The sequence below is a fragment of the Cervus elaphus genome, chromosome 18, assembly GCF_910594005.1.
Source record: "Cervus elaphus chromosome 18, mCerEla1.1, whole genome shotgun sequence".
Lineage (NCBI taxonomy): Eukaryota > Metazoa > Chordata > Mammalia > Artiodactyla > Cervidae > Cervus > Cervus elaphus.
In genome coordinates this window covers 25541434-25560169 of record NC_057832.1, presented here as the reverse complement: position 1 = coordinate 25560169, position 18736 = coordinate 25541434, and the positions used below count along the sequence as shown (strand labels likewise).

Below are 18736 nucleotides of genomic sequence, written 5' to 3'. Positions count from 1 at the left end.
GCAGGGAAAATCAAGTTTGTTCTAAGAGTGAGCTTTTTTAAAATTATGGTAAAATATATATACTATTTATCATTTTAACCATTCATAAGCATACAATTCAGTGGTATCAAATACATTCACAGTGTTTAGCTGTCATCACTTTACAAAACTTTTTCATCATTTTATTTATTTTTGACAACTTGCATCATTTATTCAGTGCTATATTAAACAGTGTATCGGAAAATAGATTAACTAATAGCTCCAAGCCTCCTAACAATTTAAATGAAAATTACAAAATGTTTTGAGACCCTATTTTGGAATACAAAGGGTGTTTGACTTCCAATTTCCATTCTCTGTAGAGCAAGAACAGGTCATTCCTTTATTGACATGCATAAAACACACCACATTTTCTGCTCTGCTGATGCTATAAATTCAATACCAATTCTCCAGCCACATCAGTTATGAGCATAAAGTATATCATGTAACCTCAAATCTCTAACAGTGGAAGGCTTAAACAAGAATGGATGCTGCTAGAATAATGCTGCTTCCTTTGATGTGACAACTTAGCATCCATCTCCCTCCCTCTCAGATGATTCTTCAGCATGTTAGAGCAGTGAAGAATGGTTTTAGTCTCATAACCAAGCTAGAGTGAAGACATTGGCCACATAATACACATGCTCCATTTTTTAAAAAAATTCTGAATCTTGGGCAACTGTTCTCTTGTAGCTACTTTACAGTTTGTAAAAGCAGTTATTGTCCAAAGCTGGAAGAACTGAGGTCTTCTCAGATGAGCATGTGAATGAATGGAGGGAGGTAAACAAAAAATAAAATTACAAAAGATGAGGTCTGATAGGGGAGCAGCCGGATAAGAAAATAAAAAAAGGAACAGTAATTTAAAGTTTATTCCAGCTATAATGCAGGTTATTCTGACTTAAAGGTAGCATCACATGGCATACTTCTGAGTCCATTCCCGAGATATTCTGTTGTACTTATCTCTGTCTGTTTTATAGATCCGTGCAATCTCTGGCACTAGGGGGTCATCTGGGTTTGGATCACATAGCAGTGAACAAATGGATAAAATAACTTTAGAAATAGTTAAAGCAGGAGACCACTGTGATCTTAGAATATTGAGACAAATGCTGCGATTACTGTTAATATTTGGATGATAAATTCTTGTTGTAAATGCAACCTTAGGTGGGTTGAAGGGGTAGTCTGTAGGAAAATGAATTGTCAAAAAGAACACACCGCCTTGATATGGGCTGTCATTAGGTCCCATAATTGTGGCTTGCCAATGAAACATATCATCCCCAACTGGACCTGCAGAACATTGTGCTGGAGGGTCACGGGCCAAATCACCAAGTTCCTTATTAATCCGTTTCAGCGCCATAGTCTGTGCTTTTCGTCTGGCTCCTCACTATCTTGGTGTGTGCTCGAAGGTCCGGCCAAAACTCTTTGATTATCCCGGCGGCTGGGAATGATTGTCCCTTCGTCTCATACCGGCTCTGCCAGACACAGGCGCAGAGGGGCCGGGGCCTCCCTCACGCTGTGGCCTCTGCCTCCTCCCTGCGGCAGCTTGTGCCTCCCCGGCCCTACGGGGCTCACGCCTTTTTCATCATTTTAATATAAACATTGTACTCTTTCAACAATAACTCTTGTCACTTTCCTCTGCCCCCAGTCTCCAAAAGTAAGTTTTTAGGAAACATATCACACTGTAATGAACCTGTCATCTCTCTGTAAATTGATGTCCTTCTCGGATTTATGGAGAGGGCTCACCCTGAATAGTTTCTAGCAGCTCATTTAGTGCTGGAGGAGTCTAAGACTGTCCATCAAAGCTGAGATTCTTAAAAGCTCTACTGATGGAGTGTGGAGCAGTCCCTTCTTTTAGGGAAAATGACACACAATTCTTTAGATTTTACCATATATAATGAAATGCGACTTTCCTAGTAGATTGAAACATATGAATCATCCTTTTGGTAAGTCAAACATAGTTGCATATTGTCAGTGTCATGTGATTTAACCTAGTAGCAATTAAGAAAACGAGCTGAGTTACTAAAATCTGCTACAGTGCTATGGTTTTCATCACATTCTCCACCATTTCTTCATTATTATGGGTTTTTTTTCTTTTTTGAAAAGCATAAGTAGGTGGGGAATATGGACAGTGGTCTTTTTTCTTATCCAAATAGATATTATTCAAAAAAGATTGCAACTGGAGATTTTAAATAATCATGGTCCAAATTCAGTGCAGTTGGTTAACAAGTGGTTTGTATGTAGAGTTACACTGTGTGATCATAGTATTGCCAAATATAATTTAGATGATTATAATTCTATAATTTATAATTCTATAATCTATAATTCTATAATTATAGATTCTATTAATAATAATACTATTATATAATAGTATAATTATATTATTACTACTAATAATAATTCTATTATTATAATTCTATAATAATCTATAATTCTATAGTCTATAATTCTAAAGTTCTATAATTTAGAACTTTACCACTGATTCAGTGACAACACTAATCCAAGTCAACTTTATGTGCCTGAAGTGGCATATATGTTAGCTTGTAAAAGTTCACTTTCTCTTGGCGTATTTTTATTCCAGATTCTTTGTCTTCATATGATGAATCTTCAACTATGGGGAGATTGTAACTATCTGGCTTATGTGCTTTTCATACTAAAATAAAGATATAAATTTAGTCTGCAATCAAATGATTTTTTTAAATTACTTTGAGAATTGAGAAGCCCTAAGAGACTCTTTTGCATGGTAGTTATTAGCACCGGCTCTAAAGCTAGACTGCTGGGCTTTAGACCCAGCCCTAATTTGTGTTAGCTCTGTGAGCTGGGGAACTTACTTTTCCTCCTCATGCCTCAGTTTTCTCATTCGCGTAACGGGTCAATAGTAGAGTTGTTCTGAGTATCACATGAGTTAATACATGAGAAGCACTTAGAACAGTGCCTGTTACATAGTAAGTGCCATATGCGTTGGCAATAATGAAGCAGCTAAGTATTTTGACAACCTTTTTTTCCTTAATGTAGAACAGAGCTGGCCTGGTACATTTTCTAAAAATAAGCCTCTTATTAAATAACACTTCTCTGAAAGAAAAATTAGGAACTAAAAATAGGGCTTGATTTAACAAGATCTGATAAATGTTAGTTTCCTGTCTCCACCATTCCCCTGCTTTTCCTTCCTTTCAAAAAAAGGGCTTTTCTTGATTTTTCTCCGAAGCCTTTTAATATAGTAATCACATCATTGAGCTTCAGCTAAGACTGAATTTTGTGCACGCATGCATGCTAAGTGCCTCAGTCATATCCAACTCTTCGTGATCCTACGGACTTTAGCCTGCCAGGCTCTTCTGTCCATGGGCTTCTCCAGGCAAGAATACTGGAGTAGGTTGCCATGCCTGCCTCCAGGGGATCTTCCCCACTCAGGGATCAAACCCACATCTCTTACATTTCCTCCATTAGCAGGCAGGTTCTTTACCACTAGCACCACCTGGGAAGCCCATTTTGTGTATACTTGAACCATTTTGCACCTTACAAAATACTCATTCATCATTTCCTTCCACTGGGAAAGTATGAGAATACTTGTCACAGACTTAAAGTATTAAAGTTGGTGTTATCCATACCTGGGAAATGATAAAAAGAAGTTGCTAAATATCTGTCTAATGTTAAGAGTCCAAGGTATAACTAAATGATCCATAAGTGTATTGTTTTCTTTTTTTTTATTTTTTATTTATTTTATTTTTATTTTTATTTTTTTTATTAGTTGGAGGCTAATTACTTCACAATAAGTGTATTGTTTTAGAAAAGGTAAAGTTCTTTTCTTAAAAAATCCAGTCTTGGACAACCACTCATTATATTCATTATTTTAGGGATACGAAAGATGTTGACTTTGATTAGAGCCAGTGCCAGGAGTAAGGAGTGCTGGATTTCTGATCTGAACCTTCCATACAGTGTAACCTTGTACCATCTATTGGGGTTTCATTATGACTTCAACTGAAAAAAATGATTAACTGTGTCTGGGTAAGTTTGCAGGAGAAACTGTGATAAGGACTTGATGTCACTATGTAATGTATGCACAGTTGCTCTTAGCTGAAAATCTAAGTAAACCAGTGGGAATGCCACAGGAACGATTCCAAACCCCTAACTCCCCCTGCCTAGACCAAGTTTCTTGCTTTGTTCACCCCTAGCAGCTGGCACAATACCTGCTCTTTAGTTGCTGTTCAGTAAATGTGTGAGGCCTGGATGGTTGAGTAGATAATATCAATTAGGCAAACACTAAGAACGGAAAGCTGAGCAAAATCGTGACACCTTCCTCACAGTCTATGGGAAGACATATTAACACATGTAAAAATGCAAAGCTGCAACTGCAATGAATGCTCAAAAAAAGGAGAAATGATGCTATCAGTGTTTCTAGAATAGGGATTTCACTTGACCAGAGAGGGCCTCCCTGAAGCCATGCTGCTTAAAATAATATCTGAGGGATTAGTAAAGACTAACTAGGAAAAGAGAGAGGTAACCACATCCCAGATAGAGACAATAGCACATGCAAAGGTCCTGGGGCAGCAGAGAGCACAGCAAATACAGGGAACTGAACAAAGGCCAATGATGCCTGGGTGGCTAGTGAAAGGTTTTGCTCACCACAGCACCACACCATGCAGGGGCTCACAAGCCTTGGAAGGAGCTCTGTCCTTACCCTAAGAGCAGAGGGAAAAGGCTTGAAGGGTTTTACTCTGATTACTGTTAGAAGATTGCTCTGGCAGCAATAAATTAGGGTGGGAGAATAAATTAGAGTGTGCAAGAATGGATGCATGTAGAGTATTAACTTTGCTGTAGTCTGAGCAGGAGATGATATTAATTTGGAGTAGACTAGAGAGGCATGGTAAAGGACACAGAGGTGGGGGATTTGAGAGTTAGGAGAATATTGCTAGGTATTGATGTACTGCATACGATGGGTAAGGAAGTTAGAGATGTGAAGAATGACTCATAGGCTCTCACTTGACACATGGAGGGGCCTTGGTGCCCTTCCCTGAGATAGAGAATGCTGAAAGATGATCAGGTTTGCAAGTGGAAGATTATCACTTTATCTCTGGAAACAATGAGTTCCTTTTGAAATTCTCTTTTACCTGACTTCTTTTATACTGGCTTTGTCAGCAAACACCGCCCCCCACCCAATTTTTCTTGACCACCATCTTCCATAGATCCCCAGAAGACACTGTCTTCTTTCACTCCCACCTGACTTAAGTGTTGGTACTCTCCATGGTTCTGACCTGAGCCTCCAGCCTCTTTAATCACTCTAAATCTGTGCTGTTCGGGAAAGGAAAGGTGGGATGAATAGATAGAGTAGCACTGAAACATATATTGCCATATATAAAACTGATAGCTGGTAGGAATCTGCTGTATGATGTAGGCAGCTCAAACCCAATGCTCTGTGAATACCTAGAGGGGTCGGATGAGGTGGGAGGTGGGAGAAATTTTCAAGAGGGAGGGGACACATATATGCCTATGGCTGATTCGTGTTGATGTATGGCAGAAACCAACACAATATTGTAAAGCAATTATCCTCCAGGCAGGCAGGCTAAGTCACTTCAGTTGTGTCTGACTCTGTGAGACCCCATGGACTGTAGTTCTCTGTCCATGGGATTCTCCAGGCAAGAATACTGGAGGGGGGTGCCATGCCCTCTCCTCCAGGGGATCTTCCTCCAGTGAAAAATAAATTAAAAATATAGAGTAGCCACACATGACTTCTGAGCACTTGAAATGTGGCTAGTCCTAACTGAGATGTGCTATAAGTATTAAATACTCATAGGATTTTGAAGACACCACATTAAAAATAATGAAAAATAAAATCATTACTAAGAGTTTTGTATTGCTTATGCTGAAATGATAATATTTTTGATACACTGGGTTAAGTAAAATCTATTATTACTTTCTGGAAAATTAAAAATTATAAATGTGTTTCTTTGTATATTTTTCGTGGCTCTGCACAGCGATCCTACTGTTACTTTCATTCCTGTCTGCATGAGCCCACTGAATTGCTTACTGTCCCCAGAACATTTCACATCATACTCTCTCCTTTTCCCTGAAACTTTGTCCCCTTTTCCTACCAGATTAGATATGATTCATACTTTTTGTTTTTGTTCAGAGCAAATATCTTCACTACTGTATAAAACTTTCCCAATTCCTTAAGGTAGAATTAAACATTTCTGCCTTAGAGTCTTGTGTGCTGTGCTAATACCTTTGTTATAGCTAATTCACATGTTTGTATTTTGTTTTATATTCATTTATCTCTCCAGCCAGATTGTAAGTGTCTGCAAAGTACAGGTGCAACCTGATTTATGTCTATAATTATGTAAGGGGGTACTGGGTACCAGGCTGGTGCTCAGTGAAAGTCTAGTGAGTAAAAATTGCTCTACACATGTTATACAGCCAACCATGTGACTGGTTATGACTCAGACATTTTAAGATGCTATTTAGAATCCTTTCAACAATGCTGCAGGGTCAATATGCTGCTGCTACTGCTGCTGCTAAGTCGCTTCAGTCGTGTCCGACTCTGTGCGACCCCATAGACGGCAGCCCACCAGGCTCCCCCATCCCTAGGATTCTCCAGGCAAGAACACTGGAGTGGGTTGCCATTTCCTTCTCCAATGCAGGGTAAATATAATGACCCTCATTTTGCATATGGGGATCTTGCAAAAGCTCAAACTGTTTATAAATTATAGAACCAGAATTCAACTAGACTGACTGAAAGAAAAAGACATGTTTTCCCCCTGTGATACCATGCATATTTAAAAAATGAATTTAAAAATAGAGATGATATTCCTACATCATAAAATGGGAAAAAAAATACCAATTTCCTAAGATGTTTAGAAGATTAAGTCAGATAATCTATACAAAGTTAGGGCAGTACTACTTGAAAATGGTAGGTTTTATTAAATGCTGACTTTCTTCCATCTTGAGGTCCATAGTATCAGTTCAGTTCAGTTCGGTTACTCAGTCATGTCCAACTCTTTGTGATACCATGGACTGCAGCACACCAGGCCTCCCTGTCTATCACCAACTCCCGGGGCTTACTCAAATTCATGTCCATTGAGTCGGTGATGCCATCCAACCATCTCATCCTCTGTCATCCCCTTCTCCTCCCTCCCTCAATCTTGCCCAGCATCACGGTCTTTTCCAATGGGTCAGTTCTTCACATCGGGTGGCCAAAGTATTGGAGTTTCAGCTTCAACATCAGTCCTTCCAATGAATATTCAGGACTGATTTCCTTTAGGATGGACTGGTTGGATCTCCTTGCAGTCCAAGGGACTCTCAAGAGTCTTCTCCAACACCACAGTTCAAAAGCATCAATTCTTCCACGCTCAGCTTTCTTTATTGTCCAACTCTCACATCCATACATGACCACTGGAAAAACCATAGCCTTGACTAGATGGACCTTTGTTGGTAAAGTAATATCTCTGCTTTTTAACCAACCTATGCTGTCTAGGTTGGTTATAACTTTTCTTCCAAGGAGCAAGTGTCTTTAATTTCATGGCTGCAGTCACCATTTGTGGTGATTTTGGAGCCCCCCAAAAATAAAGTTTCTCACTGTTTCTACTGTTTCCCCATCTATTTGCCATGAAGTGAGGGGACCCGATGCCATGATCTTAGTTTTCTGAATGTTGAGTTTTAAGCCAACTTTTTCATTCTCCTCTTCACTTTCATCAAGAGGCTCTTTAATTATTCGCTTTCTGCAATAATTGTGGTGTCATCTGCATATCTGAGGTTATTGATATTTCTCCCAGCAATCTTGATTCCAACTTGTGCTTCATCCAGCTTGGCATTTCTCATGATGTACTGTGCATATAAGTTAAATAAGCAGGGTGACAATATACAGCCTTGACATACTCCTTTTCCTATTTGGAAACAGTCTGTTGTTTCATGTCCATTTCTAACTGTTGCTTCTTGACCTGCATACAGATTTCTCAGGAGGCAGATCAGGTGGTCTGGTATTCCCATCTCTTTAAGAAATTTCTTTACAGTTTGTTGTGATCCACATGGTCAAAGGCTTTGACATAGTCAATAAAGCAGAAGTAGATGTTTTTCTGGAACTCTCTTGCTTTTTCAATAATCCAATGGATGTTGGCAATTTGAACTCTGATCCTCTGCCTTTTCTAAATTCAGCTTGAACATTTGAACCATTTATGATTCACGAACTGTTGAAACCTGGCTTGGAGAATTTTGAGCATTACTTTGCTAGCATGTGAGATGAGTGCAATTGTGTGGTAGTTTGAGCACTCTTTAGCATTGCCTTATTTTGGGATTGGAATGAAAACTGACCTTTTCCAGTCCTGTGGCCACTGCTGAGTTTTCCCAATTTGCTGGCATACTGAGGGCAGCACTTTCACAGCATCATCTTTTAGGATTTGAAATAGCTCAACTGGAATTCCATCACCTCCACTAGCTTTGTTTGTAGTGATGCTTTATAAGGCCAACTTGACTTTGCATTCCAGGATGTCTGGTTCCAGGTGAGTGATCACACCATCATGGTTATCTGGGTCATGAAGATCTTTTTTATATAGTTCTTCCATGTATTCTTGCTACCTCTTCTTAATATCTTCTGCTTTTGTTGACAGCAAGATCAAGTATTAGGAATTCTGAGTATCAGTTGACTACCTTGTTTCTTGCGGCTGGTATAAAATTTAAAGTTGATCTCATGAAATGTCTAGGAGTCAGATTCTCATAAGCAACCACAGATGTCCCCACTGTGCTCTCTGTTGCTTTCTGGCTGGCATCTGAACATATCAACTCCCTGAGAATGAGAATAAGACTTCATAATTCAACTCATGTTGGTGTCAATAAAAAAAAGACACATTATTTTGTTAAACAGAAGAAATTAGCATTATAAAAAAGAAGTGGCGATCCATAGCCACTCTCCTTTTCTCTGTCAACATGACAGGACCAGAAGCCTGAAAGATCTGAAGACCCATATCCCTGTGGGTGATACTGAGGTGTGAGTTTGTGCCAGATAATCCCTCTGGGACTCAGCTTCCTCACTGGTGAAATGCGGGAGTTTGAGTGCCGCGGTCACGTTTAGTTCTATAACACCCAAGCTCCATGATGGGCCTGCCACCTCATAGACCGTATTAACTGAACTGCTTCTGCTATCGAGTAACAAATATCCTGACTAATAGCAGCTCAAATCGTAAGAATGCTTCTTGTTGAGTAAACAGAGTGTTTGAAGGTAGGTAGTGCAGGACCGGATCAGGAGTTCAGAGAGGTTGTCCAGAAGCCAGGCTCTTCTAAACTTTTTCTGCCTCACCCTCATCAATCATTGGCATTCGTCTGGGAGACTGGTGCCTCATGGTTACAAGACAAGCTATTACATCTCCAAGGAAAAGAAGCAGAAGCAAAATTTCCCTTTGCATCCCATCAGGTCCCCACATCTCATTTCTCAGAACTGAGCCAAAGGATTAACGTAGACTCATCATTGGCAATGAGAAAGAAGAGTCTACCCTATTTTAGACTGATTATCATTCATTTTACACCTCCTAGGGTGAAGAATACCTGCCCACTGACCTGAACAGATCAGATTCATAACAGTAGGGAAGAGAGAAGGGAGAGGATGGTCACTGGGTAGGAAACAAATGTGTCTGACAGAAGCACTTAATAAAGATGTTCTGAACAAATGAATGAGGGCCAAATTATGACTTTTCACAGATCCTAAAAACTTTTGTGCTTCTGGGCATTTTCCTTCATAAAAATGTTTAAAATTACAGATTTCAACTGAGTTGGTATGAAGAAAATGTGGTCCAGACTGGATTCACTATTATAATCAATATTAAGTTTTTTAAAGAAAAATTCTGATTTTAAAAATTTAAATGGAGACATTTTCATGAACCCTAGATACTGGGTCTACTGTGCCTCATGGCTAATTCCATCCTGGGTCTGTACTGTCTGTCCAACTGGATGGTAAACACTTGAGGGTGGAGACCTTGAGACTGTGTGTTAGGTTGTATTGATGCCCTCAAAGCCTCTATCACATCACTGTACATCCAAGAACTGCCCAACAAATATGATGGAGTTGACCTAACATATCACTGTTTCTTCCTCCAGGGTGAACCTGGCCCTCCTGGTCCCTATGGTCCTCCAGGAGCCCCTGGTATTGGACAGCAAGGTGTTAAGGTAAAAATACTTGTCTCTTTGCCCACTGATGATTTCTGAATTTATTGTAAGGCTGGGAGAACTGTGACTTGAACTCTGCTCAGTCTTACCCTCAGAGACACAAGGAGTCTGCCTGTAGGTGAGTTACTTACAGTCTGGATGCTTGGACACTTGCAATGCCCTAGTTGGGGCCAGTTGCCCCAAGAATAATCTATGTATTTTTTGATTATTTGGAATGAAAATTATTCTTGGCTCCAAATACCCAACCTCTCGCCAATGTACATCTGGTTCTATTGAGTTTTCATGGACTCTAAATGTTATCACGCAAAAATGTCATTAGGATGTGAAATGCCTTAACACATCAACTATCACCTGTTCACATCAAATAAGCATAGCGGGGCAGAAGTCAGAAGAACCCTGACAGTGAATAAGTAAATGCTGACAGGTTTGTTGGAAACTCAGCCAGTTCAGTTCAGTCGCTCAGTCATGTCTGACTCTTTGCGACCCCATGAATCACAGCACGCCAGGCCTCCTTGTCCATCACCAACTCCCGGAGTTCACTCAAATTCATGCCCATCGAGTCGGTGATGCCATCCAGCCATCTCATCCTCTGTTGTCCCCTTCTCCTCCTGCCCCCAATCCCTCCCAGCATTAGGCTCTTTTCCAATGAGTCAACTCTTCGCATGAGGTGGCCAAAGTACTGGAGTTTCAGCTTCAGCATCAGTCCTTCCAATGAACACCCAGGACTCATCTCCTTTAGGATGGACTGGTTGGATCTCCTTGCAGTCCAAGGGACTCTCAAGAGTCTTCTCCAACACCACAGTTCAAAAGCATCAGTTTTTCAGTGCTCAGCTTTCTTCACAGTCCAACTCTCACATCCATACCTGACCACTGGAAAAACCATAGCCTTGACCAGATGGACCTTTGTTGGCAAAGTAATGTCTCTGCTTTTTAATATGCTATCAAGGTTGGTCATAACTTTCCTTCCAAGGAGTAAGTGTCTTTTAATTTCATGTTGTTGGAAACTAGGAAGGGCTGAATCTTCCCGATCCAAGGATTGAGTTCGTGTCTCTTACGTTTCCTGCATTGGCAGGTGGGTTCTTTACCACTAGCGCCACCTGGGAAGCCCAGAAAGGACTGAAACACCCAACACTCTGGGGTGCTCTGCATCATGCAGGATGTACTAGGGCAAAAGTGCTTATTTTAAATAGCCTTTCTATGTCACTGGGACAATAAGACTTCAACGTGGGGCTGAAACAGAGAGCAGTACAAAAGAGTGCACTTCAAATGTAAGCAGGTGTCACCATGGATGGCATTTAGACAATAAGCACATTGAGACTCCAGGGAATGAGGAGTTCATACTGGCAGAGTTACTGGAGAAGGGTTCTGAAGGAGATGAAAGGTGAAACATGAGTGGTGAGGTGGAATGGAACAGGCCAGGGCGGGGGTGGGGGATGGGAGGCACCCCAGGACCGTGGCGAGGGGGCAGGGAACAGCACAAGCATTGTCAGTTGGTCTTCTCAGTAATCAGAATGAGTTGCACAGTCTGTCCTGCCAATTGCTAATCATTTCTGAAAACTAAAACTGCATCTAGACAGGAAGGAATGAGGAACATTTGGGGGTAATTTGTTCACTTAAATTCAAGGTGTTTTTCAGGCTCTGGTGTTTAGTCAGAGTCGTGTCCGACTCTGCGACCCCATGGATGGTAGCCCACCAGGCTTTTCTGTCCATGGAATTCTCCAGGCAAGAATATTGGAGTGGGTTGCCATTTCCTTCTCCAGGAGATCTTCCCAACTCAGGGATCTAACCCATGTCTCCTGCATTGACAGGTGGATTCTTTACCTCTGAGCCACCAGGGAAGCCCTTTCCTCTTTTAGATTTTTTTTTTTTATCTTTAGGAATTTGAAAAGTTTGACATTTTTTCTGTTTATCTTTGTTGAAATCTCCAGAGTACTTTGTGCTATGTGTGTTCTTTATTTAAAAACTCAAGCTTGCATTCAACTATTTCTTCCTTGTAGGGGCAGAGAGGCCAGGAAGGAAGAATTGGGCCTCCAGGACCTACTGGTGTTGGTGAACCTGGCCAGACAGTGAGTAGCAAAAAATTCTAGGTGGAATTAAAAGGATAAATTCTTATGTGCTCCTTTGGGTTAGACTATTGTTAAACTAAGCTATCTTTATCTTTTTGAACAATAAAAGTCAATAAATATATAAAGGTCAGATCCAAATGTTAGATAGGATATGTACATAGGCTCTCTCTTAGTATAATCTCTTATGAAATTAATCAGCTTGTCCATGAAGAAAAGTGTTCTCATATGTCAAAATTTTCTCCTCCTAGGAGATAGGAGATCTAGATTCAGACTTAATACCTATAATTTGTAATTGACTTTCCTATAATCATGAGAAAAATCACTGAGAATAATCCCCCAATCCTGAGTGTACTCTAAAGTTAGAATTAATAATGGTAGACAGGTGTGCTATTTGCAGCTTCTACTTTATGTAGCTTTGATATTCACTGTTGTTGGAAAGGAAAAAATTTTCTATCAAAAGAGAGTTGGAGAGAAAATGAGTAAAACATGACTTCTGGAATAAGAAGGTTTTTAACTTTTCAAGTCATCATTATCCTTCTGGAAAAGAACAGTAGCTGACTTGCTGGTCTAGACAACCGACTGAATAGTTGGTCTCTCAATTGGGTTTTGTAGTTCCTCACACGTACATATTAAGACAAATATGTGCTTCCTTGCTATACTCTGGGAATGAAATGGCAGCATACTATTTGAGGGTTAGACTTTTCACCAATGTCTGAAAACACAGATTCAAAAAATAGAACATCAAATAGAGGAAAAGTATACTGGTTTAATTAGCTGCTGTTTCCACTAACTAGATAGTACTCTTAAAACTTAGCTACTGAGAAAGAAGAATATGAGTTCCCTGCAGACACTGCTCATTCTACACTAGAGGAGACTGCAAACCTGGAAAAGCAAAATGACATCAGCTAGAAAGACACAGGCGCAGACATGCTGCCATGTATGGAGGGAGTACAGCAGAGAATTTGGGAAGTTTTTGACAGAAATGAAAAAATCTCACAATGTTCTGAGTCAGCGGGAATAAAAATGAGTTTCGTGTTTCGTCAAATCTTCATGAGCTGTCCAAAAGAAACCTAGATTTTTTGAAACAAACATAAGACTTCTTTTCTTCCATATGCCTACTTTTAAAAAAATTAATTTGTTTTTAACTGAAGGATAATTGCTTTACAGTATTCTGATGGTTTCTACCAAGCATCCACATGAATCAGCCATAGGCTTACCATCCACTTTTAACTTAACAGCTCTGCCTTGCTGCTGGATCCTAAAAGAGACCGCATGGCTAACCAAGGGACACTATGTGACTGCACATATTGAATTATTCATCATGAACTGGGTGTTATATAAGACGTCTAGGCTACATGCAGCAGAAGTCCAGCATCAATTCTTGAAGATACAAATAGTTTCATGAGTAACTGATTTGGAGACTCTGATGGCATCTTCTCCACTGTTACTCTTCCCACAAGCCACACCTACAGCCCCATGTGAACAGACAAAGGGAGGACAAACTGAGCATGTTAGGCTGGCCTGGCTGGAAGCAGATTCCTGTTCTCTTCATGAGCACAGAGTATGAAAATATTTGTGTCCTAGGTGAATGCTCACCAAACCACATCCATTTTAAAGACGGTTCTAAATAAGCAAATAGAATTCAGTCAATCTCATTTCCTGGCTCTACTATCATCCACTCAGTTTTACTGAGTGGCTGGGATGGAGACTATACACAGGAGCAACATCAACTTCCTTTTAACAAAGCTAACTTGGTTGTTGCCTCTGCTGACGATGCCCAATCTGCAAAAGGTACATGGGAGCCTGATGTCACCTTTCTCTGGAAAGGGTCAGTTACATTTCTGATAGTATGTTGACTACCATGGAACTCTTTCATAATGGAGGGGGCCGTGATGATGGCCATAATTGGTGAGGGGTGGGGGCAAGCAATTAATCAATAATCAAGTGAGGATTTGCCATTACTATCCACCATTGAAGGTCTTACTGTCTCCATAGATTTACTATGATGCAAACACATATGGATATATTTTCATTTATATTGCTTCAAATTCATGAGTTTCATGTCTCTGAGAAATCAATAATTTTGCAAGTTATTACTTATAATCTCTTCAGATATTTTCTTTTTCCATTCTCTATTTATTTAGGAATTCTATTATTTAGTTGCATTTTGGGGTGGTTTCCTAAAACCTAACATAATGCACAAATTTATCTTTGTCTGCTTAGGAAATGTCCTTAAATCATCTCTTGTATTTTTAACTTAATAAGTATTTTTAAAAATTCTTGAAGCTATTTTTAAAAATCTACCTCTTTTTATTAATATATTTTTGCTATACTGTCCTCTTTGCTTCTTGTATTTCTATTCTTAAGACCTTTAATCATTTAAAGTCTACCTTCCCTTTTATTGGTATCTATTGGTTCACTTTTACTCACTGAGAATTAATTTCTTATGTTTTGTACTCTGGCATCTGAATTTACTGTCAGCCAGGTTTAACTGTGAAATCCCAAGTGTTCTATGTTGGAGCATATTTGAGAGGAACGTGCATTTATTTGCATCTCTTATGTATTCCAGGCACATACTTGATGTTAATGCCTTGACTAAGGTGTCCCAGGACCACCAACGTGGTGTCGCTTGAAACTACAAACCCATACGCCACATAGGACCCATTAGGAGTGGTCAGGTCCATTGAGGGCCCAAGTGAAGTACGCAAGATTCTTTTCATTCATAACACTGTGTTGATGGGAACACAGTGTTCTACCCTGCCCTTTCATTGAAGATACAGAACTTAGAAGGTCCTAGTTTTATGGGAGGATTTCAGTTCTAATTTCCTCCTCATCTTCCACTGAGTGAGCCTCAGTCTTTGTTCCCATTTCTTCCTCTTAGACTCCTAGATTTTGCCCTAGTACGCAACCACACTTTTCACCCAGAACAGCTACAGTGTTAGCTTATAGGCATACCTCTCGTGTTCAGCTCTCTTTTTGTTTTGAAACCCTGTAACTTCCCTTATTTATTGATTTTTTGGGCCTTCATTTTTAAAGAAAATTTGTATGATTTGCTTTTTTCTTTGTAGCTAGAGAGTTTTCACAGTATTGGCAGAACATGAAATTCTTGTTTGTTTTCTTGTGATCTAAGCCACAATTACACAAATAGAGTGACACTGTGTAATCTGAAATAACTGGGAACTAAAATCATAACAAAGAGGGGATAAACTTCAAGAAATGTATGAAAATACTGTTCCAAAATATCATAATAAAAATCAATAATGAGTTTTGAATTATTTCAAAGTTACATAAAGGCTTATTTTAGGACTGACGAAGCTTCTGCTGAAAGTTCTTTACATTTGTTTCTTTGCCTGAATCATTTCAAGTGGTTTCTAGTTTAGTACTAACTACTCTTTTTATACAATAGTAATATAAATCTGATCAAATGAATTAATATTCCAGCTCCTTGACTGAACTATGAACTGACAGCTACCATCTTTAATTATATGATTATCATTAGTTGTGTGATGGTCTGACAGATGACTGATTAAAGAATAATAAATTGGTTCAACACTCTTAGGGTGCTCTGTTTGTTTTTTTGGAAGCACATTCAGTAAGGAAAATCCCCTGAAGTAAAACTAATTATTTTGACGTTAAAAATAAATTTCACTGAATATTAAGGATAACTTTTAATATTATTTAGCATATTTATCTTTAATGCCTACAACGTATATTGAAACCACTTTTATTGATTATCTACACTATTGAGATTATTAAGGAAGATAATGACAATGGACAATTATATTTTATCTTGTTAATGTCTCATATAAAGCATTTCTGGTCAGACTCTGTTAATTGATAATTAGTTTCTTCCACTAGATATGTTTTAATTAAAGGTGTTCATTAGAAGCCAAATAAGAATGTCAGAGTTATAACTAGATCTCATAGCCTTTGAAAAAGATACTTCTTTACTGAGCATTTTTGTCTTTTAAAAAATAATCTGTTGGTGCCATCTTAATAAATTGAAAGTATAGTTCATCTAACCTAAGTACCTGCTCTTTCTCTTCTCTGGTTAGCAGTCATCATTCACCTTGACTGTTTAACTGGAAAACTTCAGAATATACTGATGGTGCAGAATATTACTCTGACAGTTCCTAGGTTTCTAGTAATTAACTTGAAGCATTGTTTTTTTAAAATGCCCCTAAGTGGTTGTTCACAAGCATTAACTCTGTTCTCAGGAGCTTGGAAAGTGTGACTCCTCAAAGTCTTCATTATTTTCATTTTCACCTTGGCTAATGTCTCCCGGAAATGCAGAGATGGACGCAAGTGTCAGTGCTTGCTATATGTGGCATGCGTCTCTCCACATTGCTAACATAAACCATACTCTGAGACTACTTTATTTGTAAAAACTTCATAAAAGGACTTTCTTAGCAATTGAAGGATCCAAGGAAAACAATTTTGATCATGATAGCAAGCAGATATTTATTGAGTGCTTAATATGTAAGAGCTTTACATCTCTTTAATCTAGCCCTTCTATTAATATGTGTGGTTGAGGTAGGTACTATTGTTACCACTATTCTGATGAGAATGCTGAACTTAGAGAGATGGAATTATTTAAGATCACACTGCTAATATGTAGCAGAGAGGTGGCTTGAACATCAGTCCAAATGACTCCCAAACCTGCTTTTAGTTTATCATGCAAGACTGTAAACTCTATGAGACAAGGAGTGGGGATGTCTGCTGTTTTCAGATGCTAGCACAGTGACTTGTATCTACCAGGCATTTGGTAAACAGTCGTTGAATGAATGGGAAAAAAAATTGAATGAACTGGAAAAAGACTCCTTTGCATTTCATGAAATATTGGGTTATTTTCATTTGAGGAAGAGGAATAGCTTGTTAATATTTTTTTTGTACAGTGTGTAATATTAGCTAGGGCTTCTCTGTCTAGTTTGCAATCTAGTTTTCACACCATGTTTCTTTTTCTCCTAGTTAATTGCTCTAACGTTAGATTACTCTGTCATGGATATTAGGACTTTGATTAAGCCCTTGGATGGTTAAAAGCTAGTTTTCCCATAAGCACAGCAATTTCAATTGAATTAAATGCTAGTTTTTTACTTTAATTAAAGCCTTTACTAAATTGGCTATGCATAAATACTAAAGAAGGCTGTCTTTTAAAAGATATGATTTTAAGGAAAGCCCCCTGAAATTAGATATGGGGTACAATTAGTTTTCTCTCTCACAAATCTGTAGCTGTGATCGGTCACTGATGTGCATCATGCTGTGTTCTAGCTCTGCTCCCAGGCTTGGGTAGAAAACGTCTCTTAAATCACCCGAGATTACTGTAGACTGAGCCCCAAGATCACTCAGAGTGTCTACACAGGGGACCTCCTTTGAGGCTCTGGGCAACTCAATCTTGTTCCAGCATAGATTTATTTCCCCGCCAGAGAGTCCTAATTATCTTTCTACGTCCACTAGAGGAAAAGCTCCAGTTCATGCATTTACCATTCTTGTTGTTAGTCTCCTTTCTATCTTTTTTTTTTTTTTTTGCCTTCTGGTGAAGAAGAAAGAGAGAACAAATTTATCATCTTTTAAAATTCCTGGTTTAAGTGAATATTTTGTTGTTGTCTGTTTCAACCAGTATGCTGCCTGTTCATCCATTTCAAAACCTGAGACTGTACTGTTTTTCTTACCTTATGTGAGAAGTCCCCACCTTACTGAGTGCCTTTCTGAGCAAGAGTCACGTGGACTTCTTAATTTTAATCATTGAGATCAAAAGTCTTGTTACCTCTTAAAAGAGTCTATCAAGATTTCTATTTGCACATAAACCTCCAGGGGATTCAACCAGTTCCAGAAAGAATTCAAGTCTGAATCCAAATTTATCAGGATGGAAATTAAAATAGCATGTAAACAGAATTCAGTGCTTTAAAACAGCTGTGTGGCGATTTCTTCCCCTGATACCTAATTAAATTATTTCATCACTTTGCATCCTTTTTCAGGCCACACAGTCCTAGATTTTAGCCTTTCCTCATAGGGTTGATTTCTTCATCCTTATTCTGAAGCATCACTTCACTTCCATTTTCTGCCAGTTTGAGAACATCAGAATAGAACGTCTTATGCCAATTAAATAGAACAAGTATTTAATATAATGAGAATATTATTTTTCACAACCGTATGATTCTACTTATCAGCATGGTGTGTACTAGGAGGATAGATTCTCACTAATTGTGTGAATAGGACTATATCATTGCATGCCCCTGTGAACTGAAATGTGACCATTATCTTTCTTCCTCTCTCCTCCCTTCCCTCTCCTCTCTCCTATTTTCTCACTCTCTTCTTTTGCTCCTCACTCTCTTGTATCCTAACCAGGGTCCCCGTGGGCCTGAGGGACCACCAGGAGAGAGAGGCTTACCAGGAGAAGGACTTCCAGGACCAAAGGTAACAGCACCTTCTACATGGAGGGGAAAGGCATTCTATTGCATGATCATAAATTATAAATGAAAAAACTGTGTCCTAGCCAATTATACCAGGTCAAGTATTTTCCT

General features: G+C 39.0%; 2 protein-coding genes across 4 annotated transcripts in view; one reads left to right on the top strand and one right to left on the bottom strand.

Annotated features, from left to right (window-relative positions):
- The window catches only part of COL28A1 (collagen type XXVIII alpha 1 chain), a 184656-nt gene that overhangs the window by 36928 nt on the left and 128992 nt on the right, over positions 1 to 18736 (top strand). For all 3 annotated transcript variants that reach the window (XM_043871678.1, XM_043871677.1, XM_043871679.1), the window contains 3 exons: positions 10081 to 10149; positions 12147 to 12215; positions 18561 to 18629. In XM_043871678.1, coding sequence (XP_043727613.1) covers positions 10081 to 10149; positions 12147 to 12215; positions 18561 to 18629 — 207 coding nt within the window. The remainder of the gene's footprint in view (positions 1 to 10080; positions 10150 to 12146; positions 12216 to 18560; positions 18630 to 18736) is intronic.
- On the bottom strand, positions 172 to 1584 carry LOC122673810 (ubiquitin-conjugating enzyme E2 D3-like). The gene has a single exon (XM_043871685.1). It carries the CDS (start codon positions 1364 to 1366, stop codon positions 923 to 925), a length of 444 nt encoding a protein of 147 aa, XP_043727620.1. The 5' UTR covers positions 1367 to 1584; the 3' UTR covers positions 172 to 922.